This window comes from Macrobrachium nipponense, chromosome 15, assembly GCF_015104395.2.
Source record: "Macrobrachium nipponense isolate FS-2020 chromosome 15, ASM1510439v2, whole genome shotgun sequence".
NCBI lineage: Eukaryota > Metazoa > Arthropoda > Malacostraca > Decapoda > Palaemonidae > Macrobrachium > Macrobrachium nipponense.
In genome coordinates, this window is record NC_087208.1 from 16,744,323 (window position 1) to 16,764,740 (window position 20,418).

At 45.7% G+C, this 20,418-nt stretch overlaps 1 protein-coding gene across 3 annotated transcripts in view; it reads left to right on the forward strand.

Annotated features, from left to right (window-relative positions):
* The first annotated feature begins 219 nt into the window (after positions 1-219).
* Positions 220-20,418, forward strand: part of LOC135227005 (macoilin-2-like) — a 151,760-nt gene continuing 131,561 nt past the window's right edge. The window contains exons 1-2 of one of the 3 annotated variants that reach the window (XM_064266755.1): positions 225-706; positions 6,247-6,336. Coding sequence is in view for 2 of the 3 variants with exons in the window: in XM_064266753.1 (XP_064122823.1) it covers positions 627-706 (80 nt within the window). In the remaining variant the exon portion in view is untranslated. Of the gene's footprint in view, positions 707-6,246; positions 6,337-20,418 lie in introns of all 3 variants that reach the window. The other 2 variants (XM_064266753.1, XM_064266752.1) reach the window with 2 other exon arrangements.

A 20,418-nucleotide genomic window follows, 5' to 3' on the forward strand; every position in this document is an offset into this window, starting at 1 on the left:
ATAAAGCCATTCCCGGTTATTTCATGGAACAGGAATCTGACAAACAATATTGATTAAAACCTAACATCCGTAGCAGCCGTAAAATTCGAGAACTATATATTAAATCGCCGAACTCACGGCAGCAGGCACCGTAAGCAAATCATAGAACGATGCGTGTGAAAGTAAAGGATGTTATCTCGGGGAAAGGGTGAAAACGAATGCGGTGACGGAGACTCATTTTCATAGGGACTGGCGATGTTCCGTAGTATGACTAGCGTTGGTATTCTATGGTATTACCCATACTTGTTTCCACTTCCATACTGACTCTGTGCGTGCGCAAGTTGTCTTTGGTGAGATAGCTAAATTTCCATATTCCCTCTGCTTAGAAAAATGTCATTTGGCCTGAAACATTTGGAATGGGAATAAGAGGAATCGAAAGACTCTTGGATTCTCCGTCGTTGACTCGACTCTTTTGCGAAAAGGTTCCGAAACAAAACACGCTCCGAGGAATCGAGGATCTATGTTTGTAGATGGCTGCCACAACAACAAAGTACTGTAGTGATTAGACTCATAATTTGCTTTTAAATGATATTCGACTTTAGATCTGTGTACTACATGTATGGAGTAAAGAAATAAAAGCTTAAATAATGAAGAGGAGAAATGTGGATTGTGCTAAGCTTCGTAGACCGATAAAACGGACCAAAGTTGGTGAAGGATTGTACGGAAGGTATGTAGCCTAGTAGATGTATACCTCAATTGTAAATATGGCTGACCTTATTTTTGTTTTGTATGGGAGACCTTTTTAAGGTTACTCTTTATTGATACGGAATGATAGTTACGGGGAGGCTTGTGACGTCGACATTACAAGGAATTAGGACGACGGAAATCGAGTGTCAGAAGGAAATGACAAGAAGGTTTTCTAATCGCTCTATCGGTTGCAAGCTTAGATTTTTTTAGCCAATGTTTTCGTTGGCATTCTGACGTAACCACCTTATTACGTAGATGCTGTTCATCTTATGCCAATGCAGATAATTTATTGCAATGGAATTGTTTAAAACATCTAGGATGTTTGTTATGAGCACTGGATTTTTTCCAACCTGTTGTGGCGACCAGTGTTCGTGGATCGTGAAGCACTAGGCTACCTAGCTACTAGGGTAAAAACATCAAGCAGGCCACGCAGGCCAGCTACCATCAGTGCAAAAGCCACCCCCTCTCGAAAAAGTACCATTATAACGCGTCCTGCACCCGAGATGGGCATCAGTCGCGACTTGTTGTTGGTGAGAAACGGAGCTAAAGACCTCTACTCTCCTTTCGAAGTAAGTATTTTCCCCAAAGTTAGAAATTAAGGCCAAATTTTAAGATTTAAACAGATTTAAACAGAGGGTACTGAAAATGGCGCCCACGGCAGTGGAAATCTCACCAAAACGCGTTCAACATTTTTACTTACAACTCGAGGTATTTAGAAGATTGACGCCATCGTCGAGTTTACGGAGTAGCTTGTGTCAATAAACTAACATTTCCTGTGATAAATCCGCACACCACTTGTACCCACAGACGCTGGAGCACTTTTATCACAACAATCGAAACACGATTTCTCATCAACAACAAGCCAGGCGTAAACAGCTGTTGGGGTAGAAGATGACGAGAAGCGTGCTCTTGGCTAATTTTTAATAAGTAGTAAAACATCAATATTTACATATTTATGATGATTAATTTGAAAATATTCGTTATTGAAAAAGTAACTCGACTCTGACTCAAATTTAAGTAATTATTTTTCTGAATTAGAACGTTCTTTCAAGTTCTGTATTATGACGTCACGACATCTTGACTTTCGTACCTATTGTAAATAATTGCTATACTCAACTGTCATTGCAGAACAGTTTTACCAGTTATTCATGCAGATTGTTATCAGCTATACATGTAATTGTTATAATCGTAATGCGCATATATATCTTTATTATTTACTTTTTGGATATATGAAGATGTTTTACTGCTGGATTATCGCCGTAGTGTGACGCAATCGTTTTTGCGGTCCATGGGCCTCTTGTCTGTTTTCGCACCATAAGAAATTATGGGGCCGAATTTGCAATGACCAGAAAGTCGTTAAAAGAGGAAAGTTAGCATTGAGCATATGTTTTGACTGAGAAAAATACAAATTTATTCAATAGCTAGCTTGTAAAAAATACTTGGTTATAAAAACTTGATTGACAACTAAGCAGCATGTTCTACTATGGGTTTCAGAGACAGTGCAAGCACGTTTTGGGCAATACCTATTTCTGTAACGAACACTCTTAACAGAACGAGATTTTGCTATAGTGCATTACACCCAGTGCCGTAATTTATAAGGGTATCGTGAATCACTAATCGTAAAGAATAAGACGACTTGTCCTTGTACCAAGAGACAAAAACTCCATTATGCAGAAATGGATACGAACACGCGTATAAAGCTCCACTACCCTCTCCCCAACCCCCCCCCCCCCCCCTCCACCGCCATCCCTTTTCTTCTTCGTTCCTCCGCCTTCCTTTCTCTCTCTCTCTCTCTCTCTCTCTCTGTTGCCATTCGGTATGTGTGACCCTCCAAACTGGGTATAAGACTACACACAAAACGTTGAAATTGGTGAAATTAGGCTATGTATTGGAAGTATATATACATAAATGTTAAAGCAATTTATCATTATGCATTACTATGACAACTAGAATTCATGGAAACAGTTTATAACCTGTTAAGCGTCACCCACGTAATAATACGTTTACCGCGATCTACTCGGTAGCGCCTTCAACGGGATATTACGTTCAAGACTTTAACTGTGCTTGTCAAGCCCGTCAGCCCCGTAATAATACGTTTACTCGTATAGAAAGTGTAGGAAAACATCATTTGGTAACACTCTCAGCACATTGGGAACTTATTTCCAGCCTGGCAACTCTTTCCTGGTGGTCGCTTATGCTAGAAAACTGCCTGTCCCTGTTGGTTTTCTTTCAATACGCTTCGGGCGTTTATCGAGACAAATTGGATTTCGCGTCTTTCACAATGAATGTCCCAAAGAGGAGGCATATTTCTTTAGGTGAGATCAATCAAATACTAGATGAGAGTGTGATATTGATAACCTATTTGTTTGATGATGAGAGCTCTAGTTCCTGAATCCTCCAGTGATGATACAAACGTTTTCTTGCCAATTGGCGGGAGTGAAGATGACTTTTCCTTTCGCCGAGTGACTGGACTCCGAGAGGAGAGAGAGAGAGAGAGAGAGAGAGAGAGAGAGAGAGAGAGAGAGAGAGAGAGAGAGAGAGAGAGAATTTCCTACAGTTAATTACAGTATGAATAACAAGCATAAAAATCAATATTAACTTTGAAAAACTATCATCAGTGCTATGATCGCTGATTACAAAAAAAAGCGTGACGGTACGTTAGCAGCGAGCTCATCAGGGGCGGACGCTTAACAGGATAATGGAAACGGCGTATGTGTTGAAGCCTCCACTAATGTGGCAACGATGATTTTGCCATTCTTAGCATGCAAAACATTAAAGGTTACATTTATTTCTGGCATAACGATTATTTAAGAAATTCAAAAATACTAATAAAGACTGAAATCAATGAAAAGTGCTAGCAAAAACAAAAAAGCAAAAAAAAAAAAAAAACGTAGGTCGTTCCTCTATGCACTTTTCCGTATTCGTTCCTCTATGGTTTTCGGCGGCAGCCAGATGTACGAAAACGTTAGAAACATTTGATTTTATCTACGTTAGAAATATCTGTAATTTTTCGGGGTAATTGGTTGCATAAAAGGGATAATATACATGAATTAAATCAAAATTTTTAAATAACAATGTAAATTTAAACTAAATAACGAGTAAAGTAAACAGTTTAGGGAATAAAACTTTGCAGTTTCGTCGTCTGTCGTCGTCTGCTATTTGTAATTGTGTTTATGGCGCGCGCGCTTAGAAACCAGAACAGCAACGGGTTTAAAGTGCAATGTGGAGTGAACTGAGACCAAAATGTGTATAATAACAATCAAATAAGCACTGTGGAGTTTCAGTTATGATGGCAGTAAGGATAAAAACCGCCGATTACAAGGTAAGAATGAATTCAGTTCCAACCATAACCCCGGGAATAACAAGTTTCATACTTTCACTAATATAGGCAACAAAATGTTGTTTTATTGTGCTGATACAACTGCAATCTTGAGTAAGATCAATAAACGTTACATACATACGCTAACATTGTTCAAATGAGTGCTGGGAAGGCTGGGGAAATATGGTGTCCGTCACTGATGAGAACCGTCCATGAAAAACGTAGAGCCGCCATATTGGATTTCAAAACTGCCTTGAAAACATATTTTACGAAGAGCTCACATGCTTATTTTAGTTCGTATGGGGCTTTCATATATCACAATATGTTGACGAAACTTCAGTCTTTTAAATGGTATGCTTAGATTTGCAATTGTATTCAATGTTTCACCAATTAAATATCGAGTGAATAAGACCCGTCTACCGTGATGAGGGGTTGGCCTGTACTGATGTTTCCCCTACCTACTAGAAAGCAGTAGCTAGGCAGGCTGTTCTTCTTAGCTTCTAGTAGCTACTACTTGTTCAAACATTCGCCAAATTCGTATGAATCTGCAGCCATATAGCTACCTAGTAGCCTACTAGCCTATGATAATATGGGTATTCCGGTCTTGGTGTTTTGATGTTGCATCCGATTGTACCTACCTCTAATGCCACGTTACATTTCGAGAGAATAAAGCTTCTAGCCTGTCCTAAGTCAGTTTAATTAACGAATCCTAGACAAGCCACTGACTTTTGAATAAGTTGATTATTGTATAGCCTAGATCTTAGACTCTGGTTAAACTAGATGAGGCTAGGCCTCTGACATCATAAACAGATTCCTTTAATCGTTGATTTAATTTGTGGGTGGAGCTAGGCTGAGGCCAGCTTGGCATTGTCATGCCCATTTGGGTGTGACAGGTTGTTGTATCACTTGTTGGTATTTCTACAGAAGCAGTCCGTGTGGACTGCAAGGAACGTAACCGCGGATACGACATCCACTAGAGATTGGGTCGTCCAATGTATTTCGCCGTGTTTAGTACTGGGCCCTGGGGGGTTAATTACAGTCGTCTGAATAAATATTACTTAAAATTCTTGTTCAGTAGGTAAAACTGCATAGGAAAACCGCAACTGCCATAGTCTAGGCTGCCGCTGATAAGTACCCTAGATCTACCCACTTGTTGCATACCTATTTTGGTTTGGATTGGTGATTCTCACTTTGATCAAATTCCCATTTGGGTATCCTCTGCTAACATATGGCTGTTGGAAATATTTGTATTGTCTTTTTGGTAACATGTCATTGTGGAACATGCCAACATCCTCTGGAGGACACTTACTTGTGAAGAAAAGGCATGAGTGGAATGTAGGTACGTAGTTGAGAATGGTATAATTGCAACATCAGTTATATAGGTACTATATACAATTGATGAAAACGTTAGACACCATTTAGCATAAGGGGTATTGGATTTAGCACCAGAGATGATCCATTTGTTTAATAATTAAAATTTCTGGTAACCATGTGTTGAATTATTTTTTATGAACCTTACTACTTTCGTCTTAACCTGCAATTCTTGCAACCATAGATAATCTAGTTCTGTAGTGGTATTGTCATAGTAGAAATTTGAAAGTCAGTACCAACACAAAGGCTACTTAGGATCCAAATGTTATTGTATAAAAAGCTTAAGAAACTTTCCACCTGATGCCTATACCTCACCAAGCTCACCCCATATGGAATGGAAATAATGTATCAGGCTAAATGATAAGTGATTTAGTTTTGAAGTAGCAATATATACATGATAGATATACAAGGACCTTGGGCAATGTAATTCTAAGAAACCAAGAGCACTTACTTCCAGAGTTATATAACACAGGAAGGTAGAAATACGTACATATTCCAAACTGAGTAGTTCAAGTTTGCTAATATTTATGTAATAGGTGAGATGTGGAAATTGCCAGGCAGTATATGAGCTTGATAGAATACTGGATATTTTTTAAATTAAACTGCTCTATTTAATTGGAAATGGGGAGATGGAAGACTACAATAACCATGATTTAAAGAAGGAAAGACAGAAAGAAATGTATGTTATTGCACTTCAGCATTTTATTATTATGGTAGTTGTAAATTTATACATATTTTTGTTGAAGAACGGGAAAAAAATGATCTTATGATATTTTGAAGTCAATAAATTAATTTTCTTTCGTTGTTAACTTCTTCAACATCTTTACCAGATTTCCAGCCAGATGTCTGTGATCCCCAATTCCACTTGTAGTGAATGGCTATGAAATTCTCAGTGATGAATGTGTAGGGTTGGATATCAGGTAGGTTTGAACCCCTGTCAGGTTTAAGCACTCATCAGACCTTATGAATCAAATTCATTACAGAATACATTTCATTGCTGTCTTACTCTTATTTCATCACCTGTAAAAAGAATATTTTTGGCCAGTATGATGTCTGCTGTGCTAGATATAAACATTCTGTTGAATGTATCAAACTTCTCCAAGTTCCATTTCACATTTTTGCCCAGATGCTTATCATTTACTATCACCTAAATGTCTTTTTGTGATAGAACCCCTTCAGGATGCGAGGAGTAGAGTTTGTGGTTGAGTTCAGGATTTTTATTAGTCTTTTTGAAGACCCTGTGTTAGTGCCCAGTGATAGTTTAGTCCTTTGGTAGTATCAGAAAGATCTACTTACAGTATTTCAACATCATTGCAGGTGCAGGACATCTAGTACTTGTCATGTGGATTCTTTGCCTCTCCAGACAGTATGCTATATCAACCAGCAAGAAATCTGATGTCTGTACAGGCAGTCCCCATGTTACATCAGGTTCAGGTTAAGTCATTGTGGACATAAGGCTCTTGCCTCATATCGCTGTTTACCTGCTTTGCAGCACTGTAATCCGGACTTGCAGCGTTGTTGCTATGTATTCCCATTATAATTATGATGATTCGGGTTAAGGCGATTTTCGGCTACAGTGCTATGCTGGTAACGGAACCCTCTGCCATAACCCACGGACTGCCTTTACATTATTATATACTGCCCTGCAAGAAATATAGCTTATTCAGTCTTTCACTGAGATGATATTATGTGCCTGTTTCAACAGGAATTTATAGATTCAGCAACTGTACAACTCCCTGATGTATCGAATCTCAAGAACTAACCTAGACTCTTTCTCTATTTGGACTTCATCATCAGTGCATAGAAAGGAGTTTGCATTACCTTCTTGTATGGTACATACAAGATCTGATCTTACACATGTACTAGATGGGTTTACTCCTGACAGATCATCGCTCTGTGATACAGTTTGATTTCATGGCAATCCTCATGCACATAATCCAGGCTGTCGGGTTGTTCCTTGTTAACCAGAACTCCCAATGTGCAGATATGATATAGCATGTATGAGTGTTCACCTGTGGCCTCTACTAGTTTTGTTTCAGCCAGTTATAGAGATTTCTACTAGAGGGTTGACCATGGGTTGGAACGCACTAGTTCTGTATGTGAGTCAGTCAGTTATAAAGATTTCTACAAGAGGGTTGACCATGGGTTGGAATGCACTAGTTCTGTGTGTAAGTCAACCTTGGCTCATGGTTTGACAGTAGGCACAGTCAAGCCCGATTGTTTGTGTCCATGAGCCCAAGAGATCATTAAGCTTATTTTTGAGGGTGGTAATCTTGGGGAAAGCAACTATGCCTCAGGCTGATGTTGAACCTGATGTTACAGTTATTGTACCCTCTTGTGCACTCTGGAGACAAGACAGTTGCTCTGACTGTTGTTTCAGCTTGTTCACAGGGATTTTTAACCAGGTGAACAGTCTGATCTGTTGATCATAGGGCTGTCTTTTTTTTCTAGCAGATCACCTAATGTATTTTCTCTGCCAGTGACACACTGAAGGGTTGTTTTAGGTGCCATAGAACACAGAGGTGTCTGCATCAGGATGATTCGTCACTCTGGATTGACAAAAGATTTCCTTTTGGAAAGACTGCACCAAGAAGGTACTTTTTTCTCATCTGGTGAGACAAAAGTCTTGGAGTTAGTCGCCATGAGAAGGGCATTCCAGTAGCTAGTACACTTTCATACACCATGCAGTTTCCTTTAAGCCCCGTTGGTTGTCCAAGGGAACTGCAGCCAAGCCTTTGGGGGTCCACTTTTAAAATGGCTCAAACTTCAAAACCTGGTCATTTTGTCAAGGAGCCCAGGGTTGTTGTTCTTTGTGAAAAGGACAAGAGTCTTCTAGACCTTTTGGCTACTTCCACCAGCTTTGGCTCATAGGGAGACAAAAGGAAACAGAAGGAAGGGGTACACGAGTTAGGCTGTCCCCCTAACTAGCTGCTGTAAGTAGGGGGATATCTGTCATGCTGTTTGGCAGTGGTAGCAACAGCGGGCAGAGCCCTATGAAGGCTGTCCTTTGGGAAGGTTACAGAATACTTTCTAAGGGGTATCATTTTTTCCACTCTTCGTTACCATTGCCAGTGAAGGTTACAGAACACTTTCTTAAGGGTGTTATCTTCTTTTTTCAGTCTTTGTTACTAATGCCATTTCCAATCTATTATTTAGTATCTCCTAAAGTTCCTGCCTTGTCTGCAGAGGGGAGGACAATGCTAGAAAAGAATTTTTTATAAAGTAACTCCCAGTACAGTACTTACATAACTATTAATTTGCACCTATTTGCTATACAAAGCCTCGGTCCTTTACAATAGGAATTACTCAAGGTGTTGCCTGGACTTGGCTGCTAAAATTTGTAAACAGGGCAGTTTGGTAGTTAACTACCGGTCCAGTCGTTGGTAGTTAACTACTGGTCCAGTTGTTGGTAGTTAACTACCGGTCCAGTCGTTGGTAGTCCCTCCGACCGGACATAAATGTTCCAATTTGCTTTCGGCCGTCGATGTGGGCAAACGTGTTCTTCACTGCTCTGTACCTGACCGTGATCGCAGATTTCATTTTCAATCCGTCAATGCCTGTGGGATTTTCCCTCTACTTTGTGAATTGTTTTTGTGATAGTGTGTTTGAGATATTGAATTATGCAAATCCATAAATTGCAACAGCCCTCTTCCTCTGCCCCCCCCCAGCCAGCGCTGCCTCTGGTTAGAGGGTAAGAAGTGCGGTAAGAAGATCCATGCCACTGTGGACATTGATCCTCATGCCCTTTGCTCACCATGCCAGGGGCGTGAGTGTAATTTAGATGATATGTGTGTGGAGTGTTCTGTATGGTTTGTGTCGCAGTTGGGGAAGTTTGCTGGGAGGAGGAAGTATATTAGTAAGATTAAACCTTTGGTGAGAGGTAATGTGCCTCCCACCACGCCTATGGTAGCTAACCTCTCATCTTCCTACCCCTCTCCCAGCAACTTTCCCGTATTTACTGCCACCCCTTTGGAGGAGGCTTTTGCTTCTTCCCCTGCCGATGAGTCGGAGAGGGAAGAGGAGGGGGAGTGCCCATGGTCACAGACCTGGGGAGCACTCCTGTGGGGACCTCCTCGCTTCAAAAGTACACCGTCAAGAGCGAGGGGTGACTCCCCCAGTTAAGCCAACTTGTACTTATGCAAGTAAGGTGTCAGGTTTAGGACAGGCATGGACTTCTTTGGGACTGTCCGGTACTCTGTTGATCCAGGTTTTACTGGTGCACCTAAATAGAGGTGCCAGCAGCGAAGTGACCCATGCAGTCGTCACCTCCACCATTACCACAGTGACGCTGCCCAGCTGTTCCACGCCTCCTCACCTGGTCTGGTCACACCATCCAACGCATTTGTCACCTACAGTAGTGATGGGGATTAGGGCCCATTTACCAGCCTACCAGTTGTCAGCTCCTTTGACTGCAGTGCCGCCTCCTCTTGGATTTGGTGTGCACTGCTACCCTTCCCAAGGGTTACCGCTCCTCTGTCTCCTCTGGTCATGACAGAGGTGACCACACCTGCCATTCCCGCTGTAGTCCTTGCCTCTCTACCTACACCTGCTCCTACCCTTGTAACTGCTGTTGATGAGGAAGGCAAAGAAGAAGAGGAGATGCAAGGAGTCGTCGTCTTCAACTTTGTCTTCGTCCTCAGTGCTGTCGTCTGCCACCTCCTCACCTTCCCCTTTGAAGGCTACTTGGCCTAATAAGGGGACGGTAGCTCCTCTGCCACTGAAGAGGTCTCACCTTGTGGCTTCTGAGGGTCTGCTTTCTCCCTTTAGGAAGGAAGCAGTTGGCTCTCCCACTCCTTCGGAATTGAGAACCGAGATGCTGTCCCCAGGGACCAGGGTCTTGGGAGAGACTGGAGTTCGAACTAAGGTTCGTTCACTAGCCTCTGCTCCCAAAGGTGCTGCGAGCGCCTCAATGGCATGGTTGGTATGGTGTTTGCTTCCCACCTCGGTGGTCACGGGTTCGATTCTTGGCCATTCCATTGAGGAGTGAGAGATGTGTATTTCTGGTGATAGAAGTTCACTCTTGACATGGTTCGGAAGTCACGTAAAGCCGTTGGTCCCGTTGCTGAATAACCATCGGTTCCATGCAACACCATACAAACAAACAAACAAACCAAGGGCGCTGCTTGAATGATAGGGACTGTGTTAGAGTCTCATGCGCAAGTGTCTCCGATTGTATGTTCTTCTAAGCGCAGGGGGAGAGCAGGGACTGGGCTGTGGCTTGACCCCCACCTGTGAAGACCAAGCCTGGTTCTTTGCAGGTGCCAGGATTGATGTGCTGTCCCCCGGGACAAGGCATCTGGAGAAGCTCAGGAGGAGGTCCCTTGCACAGCCCTCTTCACACAAGGATTTGAATTTGAAGAGGGCTGGATGTGTCATGAGGATGATGCATGTTCTCGCAAGGCTGCTAGCTGCATCACTGGTAGTCTTTATGCGGCTAGCCATGTCGCTGCTAACAGTGGTGCTATTGCAGCAAGGTGAGAACCTCTGCATCCTTCCTGGGGAAGTGTCTCCCCAAGGTGAACATGCTCTGTCGTCACTGAGGGTTGATGCCAGGACGCGGCTAATTCCCTCTGACAGCAGCACTGTTTGAAGGAATGAGAACATCGGATCCTCTTCTCCTATTCCCTCTACTTCCTCGGGATACACCAGGAGGGGCTAGGTGAATAGTAGGAGTCCTTTGGAGTGGTCTCCAGCATTGGGGACCTATGTTCTTGGAGGTGTTTTAGGGCCCTACTGGACATATGTGCCTGTCATTGAGGAGGGATCCTGTGGGTCTGGTGAGGCTCTCCCTCAGGGGAGAGTCAATTGGGAGGACTGGTCTCTTGAAGGGCTTGAGGGCCCTTTGCCCAGGGACTCGGAAACACCCAAGATTCAGAGGACCTTTACAGAGATTGTGTCACCGATAAGTCAGGATAATGATCTCCTGCCTCCTCTACAGGAGAACGCTTCTCTTGCTTTGAGGCTTTTTGGGGACCCAAGAGGGAACCCAGGGTCTCGATGGGGCTGCCGTGGTCATCCTTGGCCGAAGGTGTGTTGGACCAGGTGAATGGACTTGTCTCTGGACAAGAAAATTCTTTCAGGTCCAATCATTCAGACAAGCTGCTTCCCCCTCCTCTACCTTTACAGAGGCACTTTCTACCTTCCCTAGGAGAAGCCTTTACTGACAAAGCAGGTAGACCCAGATCTGGTTCACCTGGGTTCCAGTCTGATGCTGCAGCACCTGATGAGCGAGAGTGCATCTCTCTCAGCAGGGAGCAGCGACATTGGAGCCTACTGCCATGGCAGCTCTTCAGGCGGTCTCCTGGCTAGACCAGTGGTCCTTCACAATGTCTAAGAGTTGCTGCTTCTTCCAGTGCCATCGTCCTGGGGAAAGACTCAGCTTTTGGGAGACTTTGCCAGTTTGGTGGTATGGCTATCTCCTACCTGGCCCACCAGACAGTAAACTTGGGGCTCAAGAGGAGCAATGCTGTCCTCTCTCGAGTTGCAAGGTCCCTGGGCCCTGAGTTGGTATTTTGTCTGTATAACGGACTCCTGCTGGGTTCCACTTTTATCTTAAACAGAGAACAGGTGGATGCTGTGGTGGACAAGTGCAGGGATCACGACAAAGACTGGCTTGTCCACTAGGCAGTGGCGAAAATCTCTTGGTCTTTATGTTCCACTGTGGCTAGACCTTTGAGTCTAGTTAGCACCTCCTCAGCCCCGAAGAAGACAACCTCTTCTAAGGGAGTCCAAGGAATAACCCAGCCTTCTTCTTCCCATTCGAAGGGAGCAACATCACACCCCTTTCAGCCCTTTCAGCCCTCCTTGCCTTCAGGAAAGGGGCGTTAAGGGTAAGAAGAAGTGGAAACGCTAGGGTCGGCGTTCCCTCCCAGCTGCTGTCACTAGTGGGGGGTTGCCACCGAGCCATGAGGCAACATGGCAGCGACATGGAGCAGAGACCTGGGATGTAGACGTCCTTCGGGAGGGATATCTAGTGGAAGAAGTCGAGAAGATGCTGAGCAAGAACGCTGTAGAAGTCGTGTCGGACTGTTCCTTAGGATTCTACAGCTTGGTCTTTTCATACAATCAACTTACCATTCAGATATATACTTAGCTAAGACTCCGTCGTCCCCAACAGAAATTCAAATTTCGCGCCGCTTGCTACAGGTAGGTCAGGTGATCTACCGTCCTGCCCTGGGTGGCAGGACTAGGAACCATTCCCGTTTTCTATCATATTTTCTCTGTCGCCGGTGGTATCAACATTGTTGTTACTACCTCCTGACCAGAAATCGTTTTTCAAAGCAATTGATCTTTTTTCATCAGACTTTTTGGTGACGTACCTGGATCGTTGTTTTGGCATTCGCTACCGTGGACGATTTGGACTTGCTTTTGATTTTTCTTCAGAATGTCTGATTCAAGTGTTAGTGTGAGAGTTTGTGTGAATGTAGGCTGCAAGGTGAGGATACCGAAGGCTTCGGTTGATCCTCACACTGTATGTCGTAAGTGTAGAGGGTTTGAATGTTCTTTGGCTAATACCTGTCATGAGTGTGAAAGATTGAATGCTGAGGAATGGAAGACTAACTTTTTACTTGAAGAAGTTAGAGAGGGATAGAATTAGACGGGCTGCATCAAAGGGTGTGAGTACAAGGCCTATTGAGCCTTTTCCTGAGTCTAACTCTCCTTTACATAATGTATTTGATTCTCCCTCTGTATCTGGGCCCTCACAGGCTTTGCATTCAGATTCGGCTTCTGAAATCGCCGATCTAAAGGCTACACTTCATAGGATGAGATCCAAAATGGCGGACATGCAAGGTAAGGAAAGTGATAGTGACATGTTGAGTGAAGTGAGTGCTCCCAGTGTTGTGGAGGGGGCGTCTGACCGTCTCTGCGACGCTTCCAGGCCTAGACCTCTTCCAAGCTCCCATGCCCAGAGGAGAAGGAAAGTCGAAAGCCTTATGACATAGCTGATCGTACGCCTTCGAGGTCTCCCTTTCCTCCCATTGAAGAGGACACTGGAGAAGCTTCAAAGAGGATCCTGTTAGCTATGCAAGAACAGCTAGCCTCTTTGGTTGGAGTCCTTTCAAGACATCCTCCCCGCAAAAAGGACGTTAGGCTTCCTGTTAAGAAGTCTCGTCTTCTTTCACCTGCCACGAGCGAGGCGTCTGCCAGGTGCGAGGCGTCAGCCAGGCGCGAGGTGCCAGACAGACAAGAGGAGTCATACAGGCGCGAGCAGCCAACCAGGCGCGAGCAGCCAACCAGGCGCGAGCAGCCAGCCAGGCGCAGCAGCCAACCCGAGCAAGCCGGACCAGGCAGCAGTCCAGGCGAGCCAGCCAGGCGCAAGGAGCCAGCCAGGCGCGAGGCGCCAGCCAGGCGCGAGGAGCCAGCCAGGCGTGAGGGGCTAACTCTGTTCAAGAGGGACTCGGTACATTCTCTTAGTCCCTCTCCTATTAGGAGTTTGTCTCCCACAGAGAGAGAAGTTTGGGAAGAACCTCCTGCCTTTAAGGCGGATTCTCCTTCAGAGCCCTGTGTTGACGAGGATTCGGAAGACGAGGCTCGTGGTAGAGAAGGACTCAAACTACAAAGTGCTGACAGCCCTTCTGCTTCAGGAATATGGGGATGCGTTAACTCCTGCCGCTCCTCCTTCTCCGCGCTCTCTGTTTTCGAGTTCGAAGGTTCCTAAGTCTTCGTCTTTTCTGAAAATGAGACCGACCATCTCTATGAAGAGGGCTCTTCAGTCTCTTAACAACTGGATGAAAACGAAGAAGGATCTAGTCAGAACTGTCTTCTGTATGCCCCCGGCGAGACTTACTGGCAGAAGAGGTATTTGGTACCAGACTGGGGAGAATATGGGTCTCTCTCTTCCAGCCTCGGCTGAAGCAGATTTTTCGACGTTAGTTGATGCATCACGAAGACATGGCCTGAACTCGGCTCGTGTGACTTGGGGTATTTCAGAGCTTGATCATCTCCTCAAGGGACTCTTCCATGTATTGGAAGTTTTCAATTTCCTGGATTGGTCCCTTGGGGTGATGTCCAAGAAGGCCCATAACTCGGAGGGTCTCGACCCTGAAGTCCTTCTTTGTATCTTGTCATTCATTGACAAGGCGGTACAAGATGGCTCGGGAGAAGTCTCCTCCCTCTTTAAAGTGGGACTCCTGAAGAAAAGGACTGTGTTCAGTGCCTTTCTGACCAAGGCTGTTTCCCACTCTCAAAGAGCAGCCCTGATATATGCTCCCATGTCTGACTTTTTGTTTCCTTCTCAGTTAGTGAAGGACATTTCCCGCTCACTAACTGAGAAGGCGACACAGGATCTTCTACTTCAGTCTTCAAGGAAGAAGAGACCGGCTGTAGTGGTTGAGAAGAAAGGGCCGAGTACGTCTCTTCAGCCCTTTCAAGGAGGCCCTCCCTCCAGAGCTCCCTCAAAAAGGAAGGCTTCTGAGAGGAGAGGTAAATCTGCCTTCCGTCCCTTTAAGAAGGGAAAATGAGACTACGAACCTCCAAACACCAGTAGGTGCCAGGCTCCTCAGTTTTGCAGAGGCCTGGGCACTCATCAACACAGACGCTTCATCGATGTCTGTTATAAGGAAGGGATATCTTATCCCCTTCCAGGACAGTCCTCCCCTGACTTCAACTCCGCGGGAACTGTCCGCCAGATACAAGGACCCTGTTCTGAGGGATACTCTTCGACTAATGGTGGATCAGATGTGGGACAAGAGAGCAATAGAGCTAGTGCTGGATTAAAACTCCCCGGGGTTTTACAATCGCCTTTTCCTGATTGCAAAGGCCTTGGGGGGGCTGGAGACCAGTTCTAGACGTCAGCGCTCTGAACAAATTTGTTCAGAAGGAGAAGTTCTCCATGGAGACTTCTGCGACAGTCCTTTCGGCTCTTCGCCAAGGAGATTGGATGGTTTCCCTGGATCTCCAGGACGCCTACTTTCACGTCCTGATTCACCCTTCGTCGAAGAAGTACCTCCGTTTCATGACGGGGGGAAGGATCTATCAGTTCAGGGCCTTGTGTTTCGGCCTGTCCACAGCTCCTCAGGTCTTCACAAACCTGATGAAGAATGTGGCGAGGTGGCTTCACCTGAAGGGTGTAAATATCTCTCTGTATTTGGACGACTGGCTCATCAGAGCCAGATCAGAGAGTCAGTGTTTGGAGGACCTTACTTTGACCCTAAACCTGATCAAGTCGTTGGGATTACTCGTAAACCTCGAGAAGTCGCAGCTGACCCCCAGACAGAACATAGTCTATCTGGGGATTCAGATGGATTCTCGGGGTTTTCGAGTACTTCCTTCGCAAGAGAGACTCGTGAGAGGCTTGGAGAAAGTCTCTCTTCTTAGGGAGAGAACGTACTTCGGCGAGGGAATGGTTGAGCCTTCTAGGGACCCTTTCTTCGCTCGAACAGTTCTTTCCTCTAGGAAGACTTCATCTGCGTCCTCTTCAGTTCTTCCTCAAGAGGTCATGGAATTGGTAGACCGGACTTCTCTCCCACAGCTTTCCCATTCCAGTGGAGATGAAACCTCACTTGGAGTGGTGATTGCCCCCTTTGAAAGAGAACAAGGGAATCTCCCTGGAGGTTCAGAACCCAAGCCGAGTGTTGTATTCCGACGCGTCGGAGAAGGGTTGGGGAGCAACCTTAGGTACGAGAGAGGTGTCAGGCACCTGGAAGGCAGCTCAGGTGTCCTGGCACATAAATTGCAAAGAACTTTTTAGCCGTACACTTGGCTCTAAAGAACTTCGAACCGTTTGTGACAAACTGTGTAGTCCAAGTAAACATAGACAACACCACTGCGCTTGCCTACATTCGGAAACAAGGAGGGACACACTCCTTTTTCCTTTACGAACTAACAAGAGACCTGCTACTTTGGACCTCCCAGAGGAACATCTCCCTTCTGACGAGATTTGTTCAGGGAGTAAGGAACGTCAGGGCAGACAGGCTGAGCAGGAGGAACCAGGTCCTTCACACAGAGTGGACCCTCCACTCAGAAGTGTGTCAGAGTCTCTGGTCTCTTTGGGGGACTCCTCATGTGGACCTCTTCACCACATTCCTCTCCAAAAGACTGGAAGTCTTTTGCTCAGTGGTAGAAGACCCCAGAGCTCTTATAGTCGACGCCTTCCTGCTAGATTGGTCACATGTAGACATCTACGCATTTCCCCCTTTCAAGATCCTGGGGGCAAGTACTGAAGAAGTTTGTGGCTTCAAAGGGGACAAAGATGACCGTGATAGCCCCCTTTTGGCCGGCACAAGATTGGTTCACAGAGGTAGTGGAGTGGACAGTAGACTTTCCCAGAGCCCTTCCAAGAAGGATAGATCTTCTCAGACAGCCACACTTCGAGAGGTATCATCAAAACCTCCCCACTCTCGCTCTGACTGCCTTTCGACTATCGAAAGACTTGTCAGAGCGAGAGGGTTTTCTCGCAAGGCTGCAAGCGCGATCACTAGAGCCTGCAGAGCTTTCACTAGACGAGTCTATCAGTGTAAGTGGGAAGTTTTTAGAGGGTGGTGTAAGTCGAAGAAGTTGTCCTCCTCCAGTACCTCTGTGACCGAAATCGCTGATTTCTTGTTGTTCCTCAGAGAGGACTCTCGCCTGTCTGTATCCACAATAAAGGGATACAGGAGCATGCTTTCGCCAGTCTTCAGAAATAGAGGCCTAGAGCTTGCTGATAATAAGGATCTACACGATCTTATAAGATCCTTTGAGACTACAAAGTCTAAGGAACCAGCTCCTCCTAGCTGGAACCTCGATGTAGTCCTCAAGTTCCTGTCCTCTGAAAGGTTCGAATCTCCTCATCTGGCCTCGTTTCAAGATTTAACAAGGAAATGCTTGTTTCTCTTGTCACTAGCAACAGCCAAAAGAATTAGTGAGCTGCATGCCCTAGAAGATAAAGTGGGATTCAAGAGAGACTCAGCCATCTGCTCGTTTAAAGCACTATTTCTGGCTAAAAACGAAAACCCCTCGAATCCCTGGCCAAAGAACTTCGAGGTTAATGGCTTATCGAGTCTCGTCGGTAGAGAAGCGGAAAGGTCTCTTTGCCCTGTAAGAGCGCTAAAATTCTACCTGCAGAGGAAAAAACAGATGGGAGGCTCTAGACAAGGTCTTTGGTGCTCGGTTAAAGACCCCACAAGACCTATGTAAGAATGCTCTAGCCTTCTTTGTAAGGAACGTCATTACAGACGCACACAAGATCTGTCCTGACAACGCTTTTCGTCTCTTGAGAGTGAAAGCTCATGAGGTGAGAGCAGTAGCGACGTCTCTCTTTTCACAAGAATATGTCACTTAAGAATATCTTGGGAGCGACATATTGGAGGTGCAACTCAGTATTTGCATCTCACTACTTGAAAGATGTTCGTGTGACCTACAAGAAATGTTTTTCTCTAGGTCCTTTTGTGTCTGCGGATACGATCCTGGGTATGGGAGCTAGCACCGATCCTTAATTTTGTGCATACCTTCTATTAGATATGTTCTAGACTTTCTGCTGGCAAAAGTGTTAGATGTCGCACTGGTGGCCGTTCACTATTGTTCAGTAAGGAACTCTTGTGATATCTTCTTAGATATGAGTATTATAATTTTTTATTTGAAAAATTTATGTATGCGTGTGTAATGTGTTTTTTGAGTTCTGGTTGTTGTGAAGAGTTGGGGGATGACTCTTAACAATCTTTAGTACTAACATGGTGGTTAGGATCAGGTGATCGGGATCAGTTGTTTGCTCCTTCATAAGGTGTATTTTGTTCATGCCACTTACCTGACAGATATATATATAGCTGTATTTTCTGAAGTCCGACAGAATTTCAAAACTCGCGGCACACGCAGTGGGCGGCCAGGTGGTAGTACCCATTCCCGCCGCTGGGAGGCGGATATCAGGAACCATTCCCATTTTCTATTCATATTTTTTCTGTCGCCGGTCGGTAAACAACTGTTTACAGACCTCTGCTCAGGATTTTTTGGATTTGACTCGCTTTTAAGTATCTGATTGGTTTTTTGGTATTGAATTGGATTGTTGAATTGGCATGCGCGATAGTGGACCGTTTTTTGATTTTGGATTGGCTTTTCTATAAAAGATATGTCTGGATCAAGTGCTGTGAGTTTCAGAGTGTGTGTGAGGACTGATTGTAAGGTGAGGCTACCGAAAGCATCGGTAGACCCCCACACAGTATGTATGAGTTGTAGGAGGCATAATTGTTTGGTGGATAATCGGTGCAATGAATGTGAGAGATTGACCGATGATGATTGGAGAATATATGTCTTCCTCCAGGAGTGGTTCTACCAAAGGTAAGGCTAACATCTCTCCTGTATTAACACCTGTAGAGTTTGCAACCCCTAAACCTGTGTTGCCTTGTCGGGCTCTGATTCTGTGTCGGGAGAAGCTAATGCTCTCTCTCTTATTTTGGAGTCTCTACGCACTCTGGAGACCAAAGTGAAAGCCTTGGAAACTGGCTCGGTGCAAGTGTGTGATCGTGCCCTAGTGTTGTGGAGGGGGCGTCAGATCGGCCCCATAATGCCTCTAGGCCTAGAGACCTCTATCAGACTCCCAAGACTCAGGGAGTAGGTATGTCGAAAGCCGCAAGAGGGTTACGGGGGCTCCCACCGATCTGGCGTCCCTTCGGCAGGCCTTGTAGCAAGTCCCGGCTGCCAAGGAGCGCGCACGAGCGCGCGTCCTGAAAGAGTGCTTTTCGTCCTCCGAATCGTCCTCCCCGCGCAAGGGGTGTGAGCTCTGACCTCGGAAGAGACTCTCGTCCTCTGAAAAGGACGTTTTCGTGTGAGGACCGCTTCACGTCCTGTATCGCGCTTTCGTCTATGGATCCGCAGTATAACGCTTTTCCGCCTCAGAAAAGGGCAAGATCTCCCCGATGAGGACGCTGGCTTGCGTGCACAGGCAGGAACGCTTGGCAAGGACGTTCGGCAGGACGCTCGACAGGACGCTTGTCAGGACGCTAGGCAGGACGCTCGCCAGGACGCTCGGCAGGACGCTCGGCAGGGACGCTTGGCAGGAAGCTCGCCAGGACGTTCAGGGCTCTTTTCAAGACGCTTTTGGGGACTCCGACCAAGAAGTCGTACCCCAAGACGCTAGTGCGCGCGCACAGGCACTATTCCAGCGAAAATGTCTTCCCTGTCGTTTGAGAAACGTAAGGACGCTTCTCTGGCAAGTGAGGCTGGCCTCGGGTGCGCTAAGGACGCTCGTCCTCGTCAGGACGCTCTACCTGCTTCAAGTGGTAAGCGTTCATGAGAAGACAGCCGAAATAAGGCTTCATCTAGTAAGGATAGGGGTCCTTTGATTAAGTCAAGACCCGACATTAGTACACCCACTCTCCGGACAGGCGGTCTCCGCTTCCGTGTAGAGAAGAAGGAGAGCTGAGTAGTTCGGCTGGCTCGGTTGAAGAGGAACCTTCTGCGGCCCCTTCAATTTCAGACTATAAAGTTCTCGTGCGACTGTTGCGTTTTTCTTTCGAAGACAAGTTTCAGCCTGCAGCTCCCAATCTCCTCCTTCGCAGTTTTCATCATCTAAAACTGGTAAACCCGGCCCGAGTTTGTGGAGATGAAAACTTCGCTCTCCACTAAACGTGCGTTTAAGAAACTCCAAGATTGGATGGTACGAAGGAGAGATCAAGGCAAGACGACTTTCGCCTTGCCTCCAACTAGACTCAGCGGGAAAGGGGGGGCATTTGGTATAGAACCAAAGAAGAAGTAGGAGTTCGTATCCCTTCTTCAGCTCAAGGAGATTTCTCCAGCTTGGTGGATTCGCAGAGGAGGTCTCTTTTATCCTCTGCTAAAGTGACCTGGACCTCTACGGAGACGGACCATCATTTGAAGGGTCTGCTCCGGACTCTTGAAGTGTTCAACTTCCTGACTGGTGTTTGGGAGTTCTGGATCTGCAATGCGAGAAGCCCAGAATCTCTCAGTCTGGGGGAGCTGTCCAGCGTGTTAGCATGTATGGACAAAGCCGTCAGGGATGGTTCGGAGGAGATCGTCTCTGATTTTGGAACGGCCTTATTGAAAAAGAGAGCTTTGCTGTGCAATTTCACAGC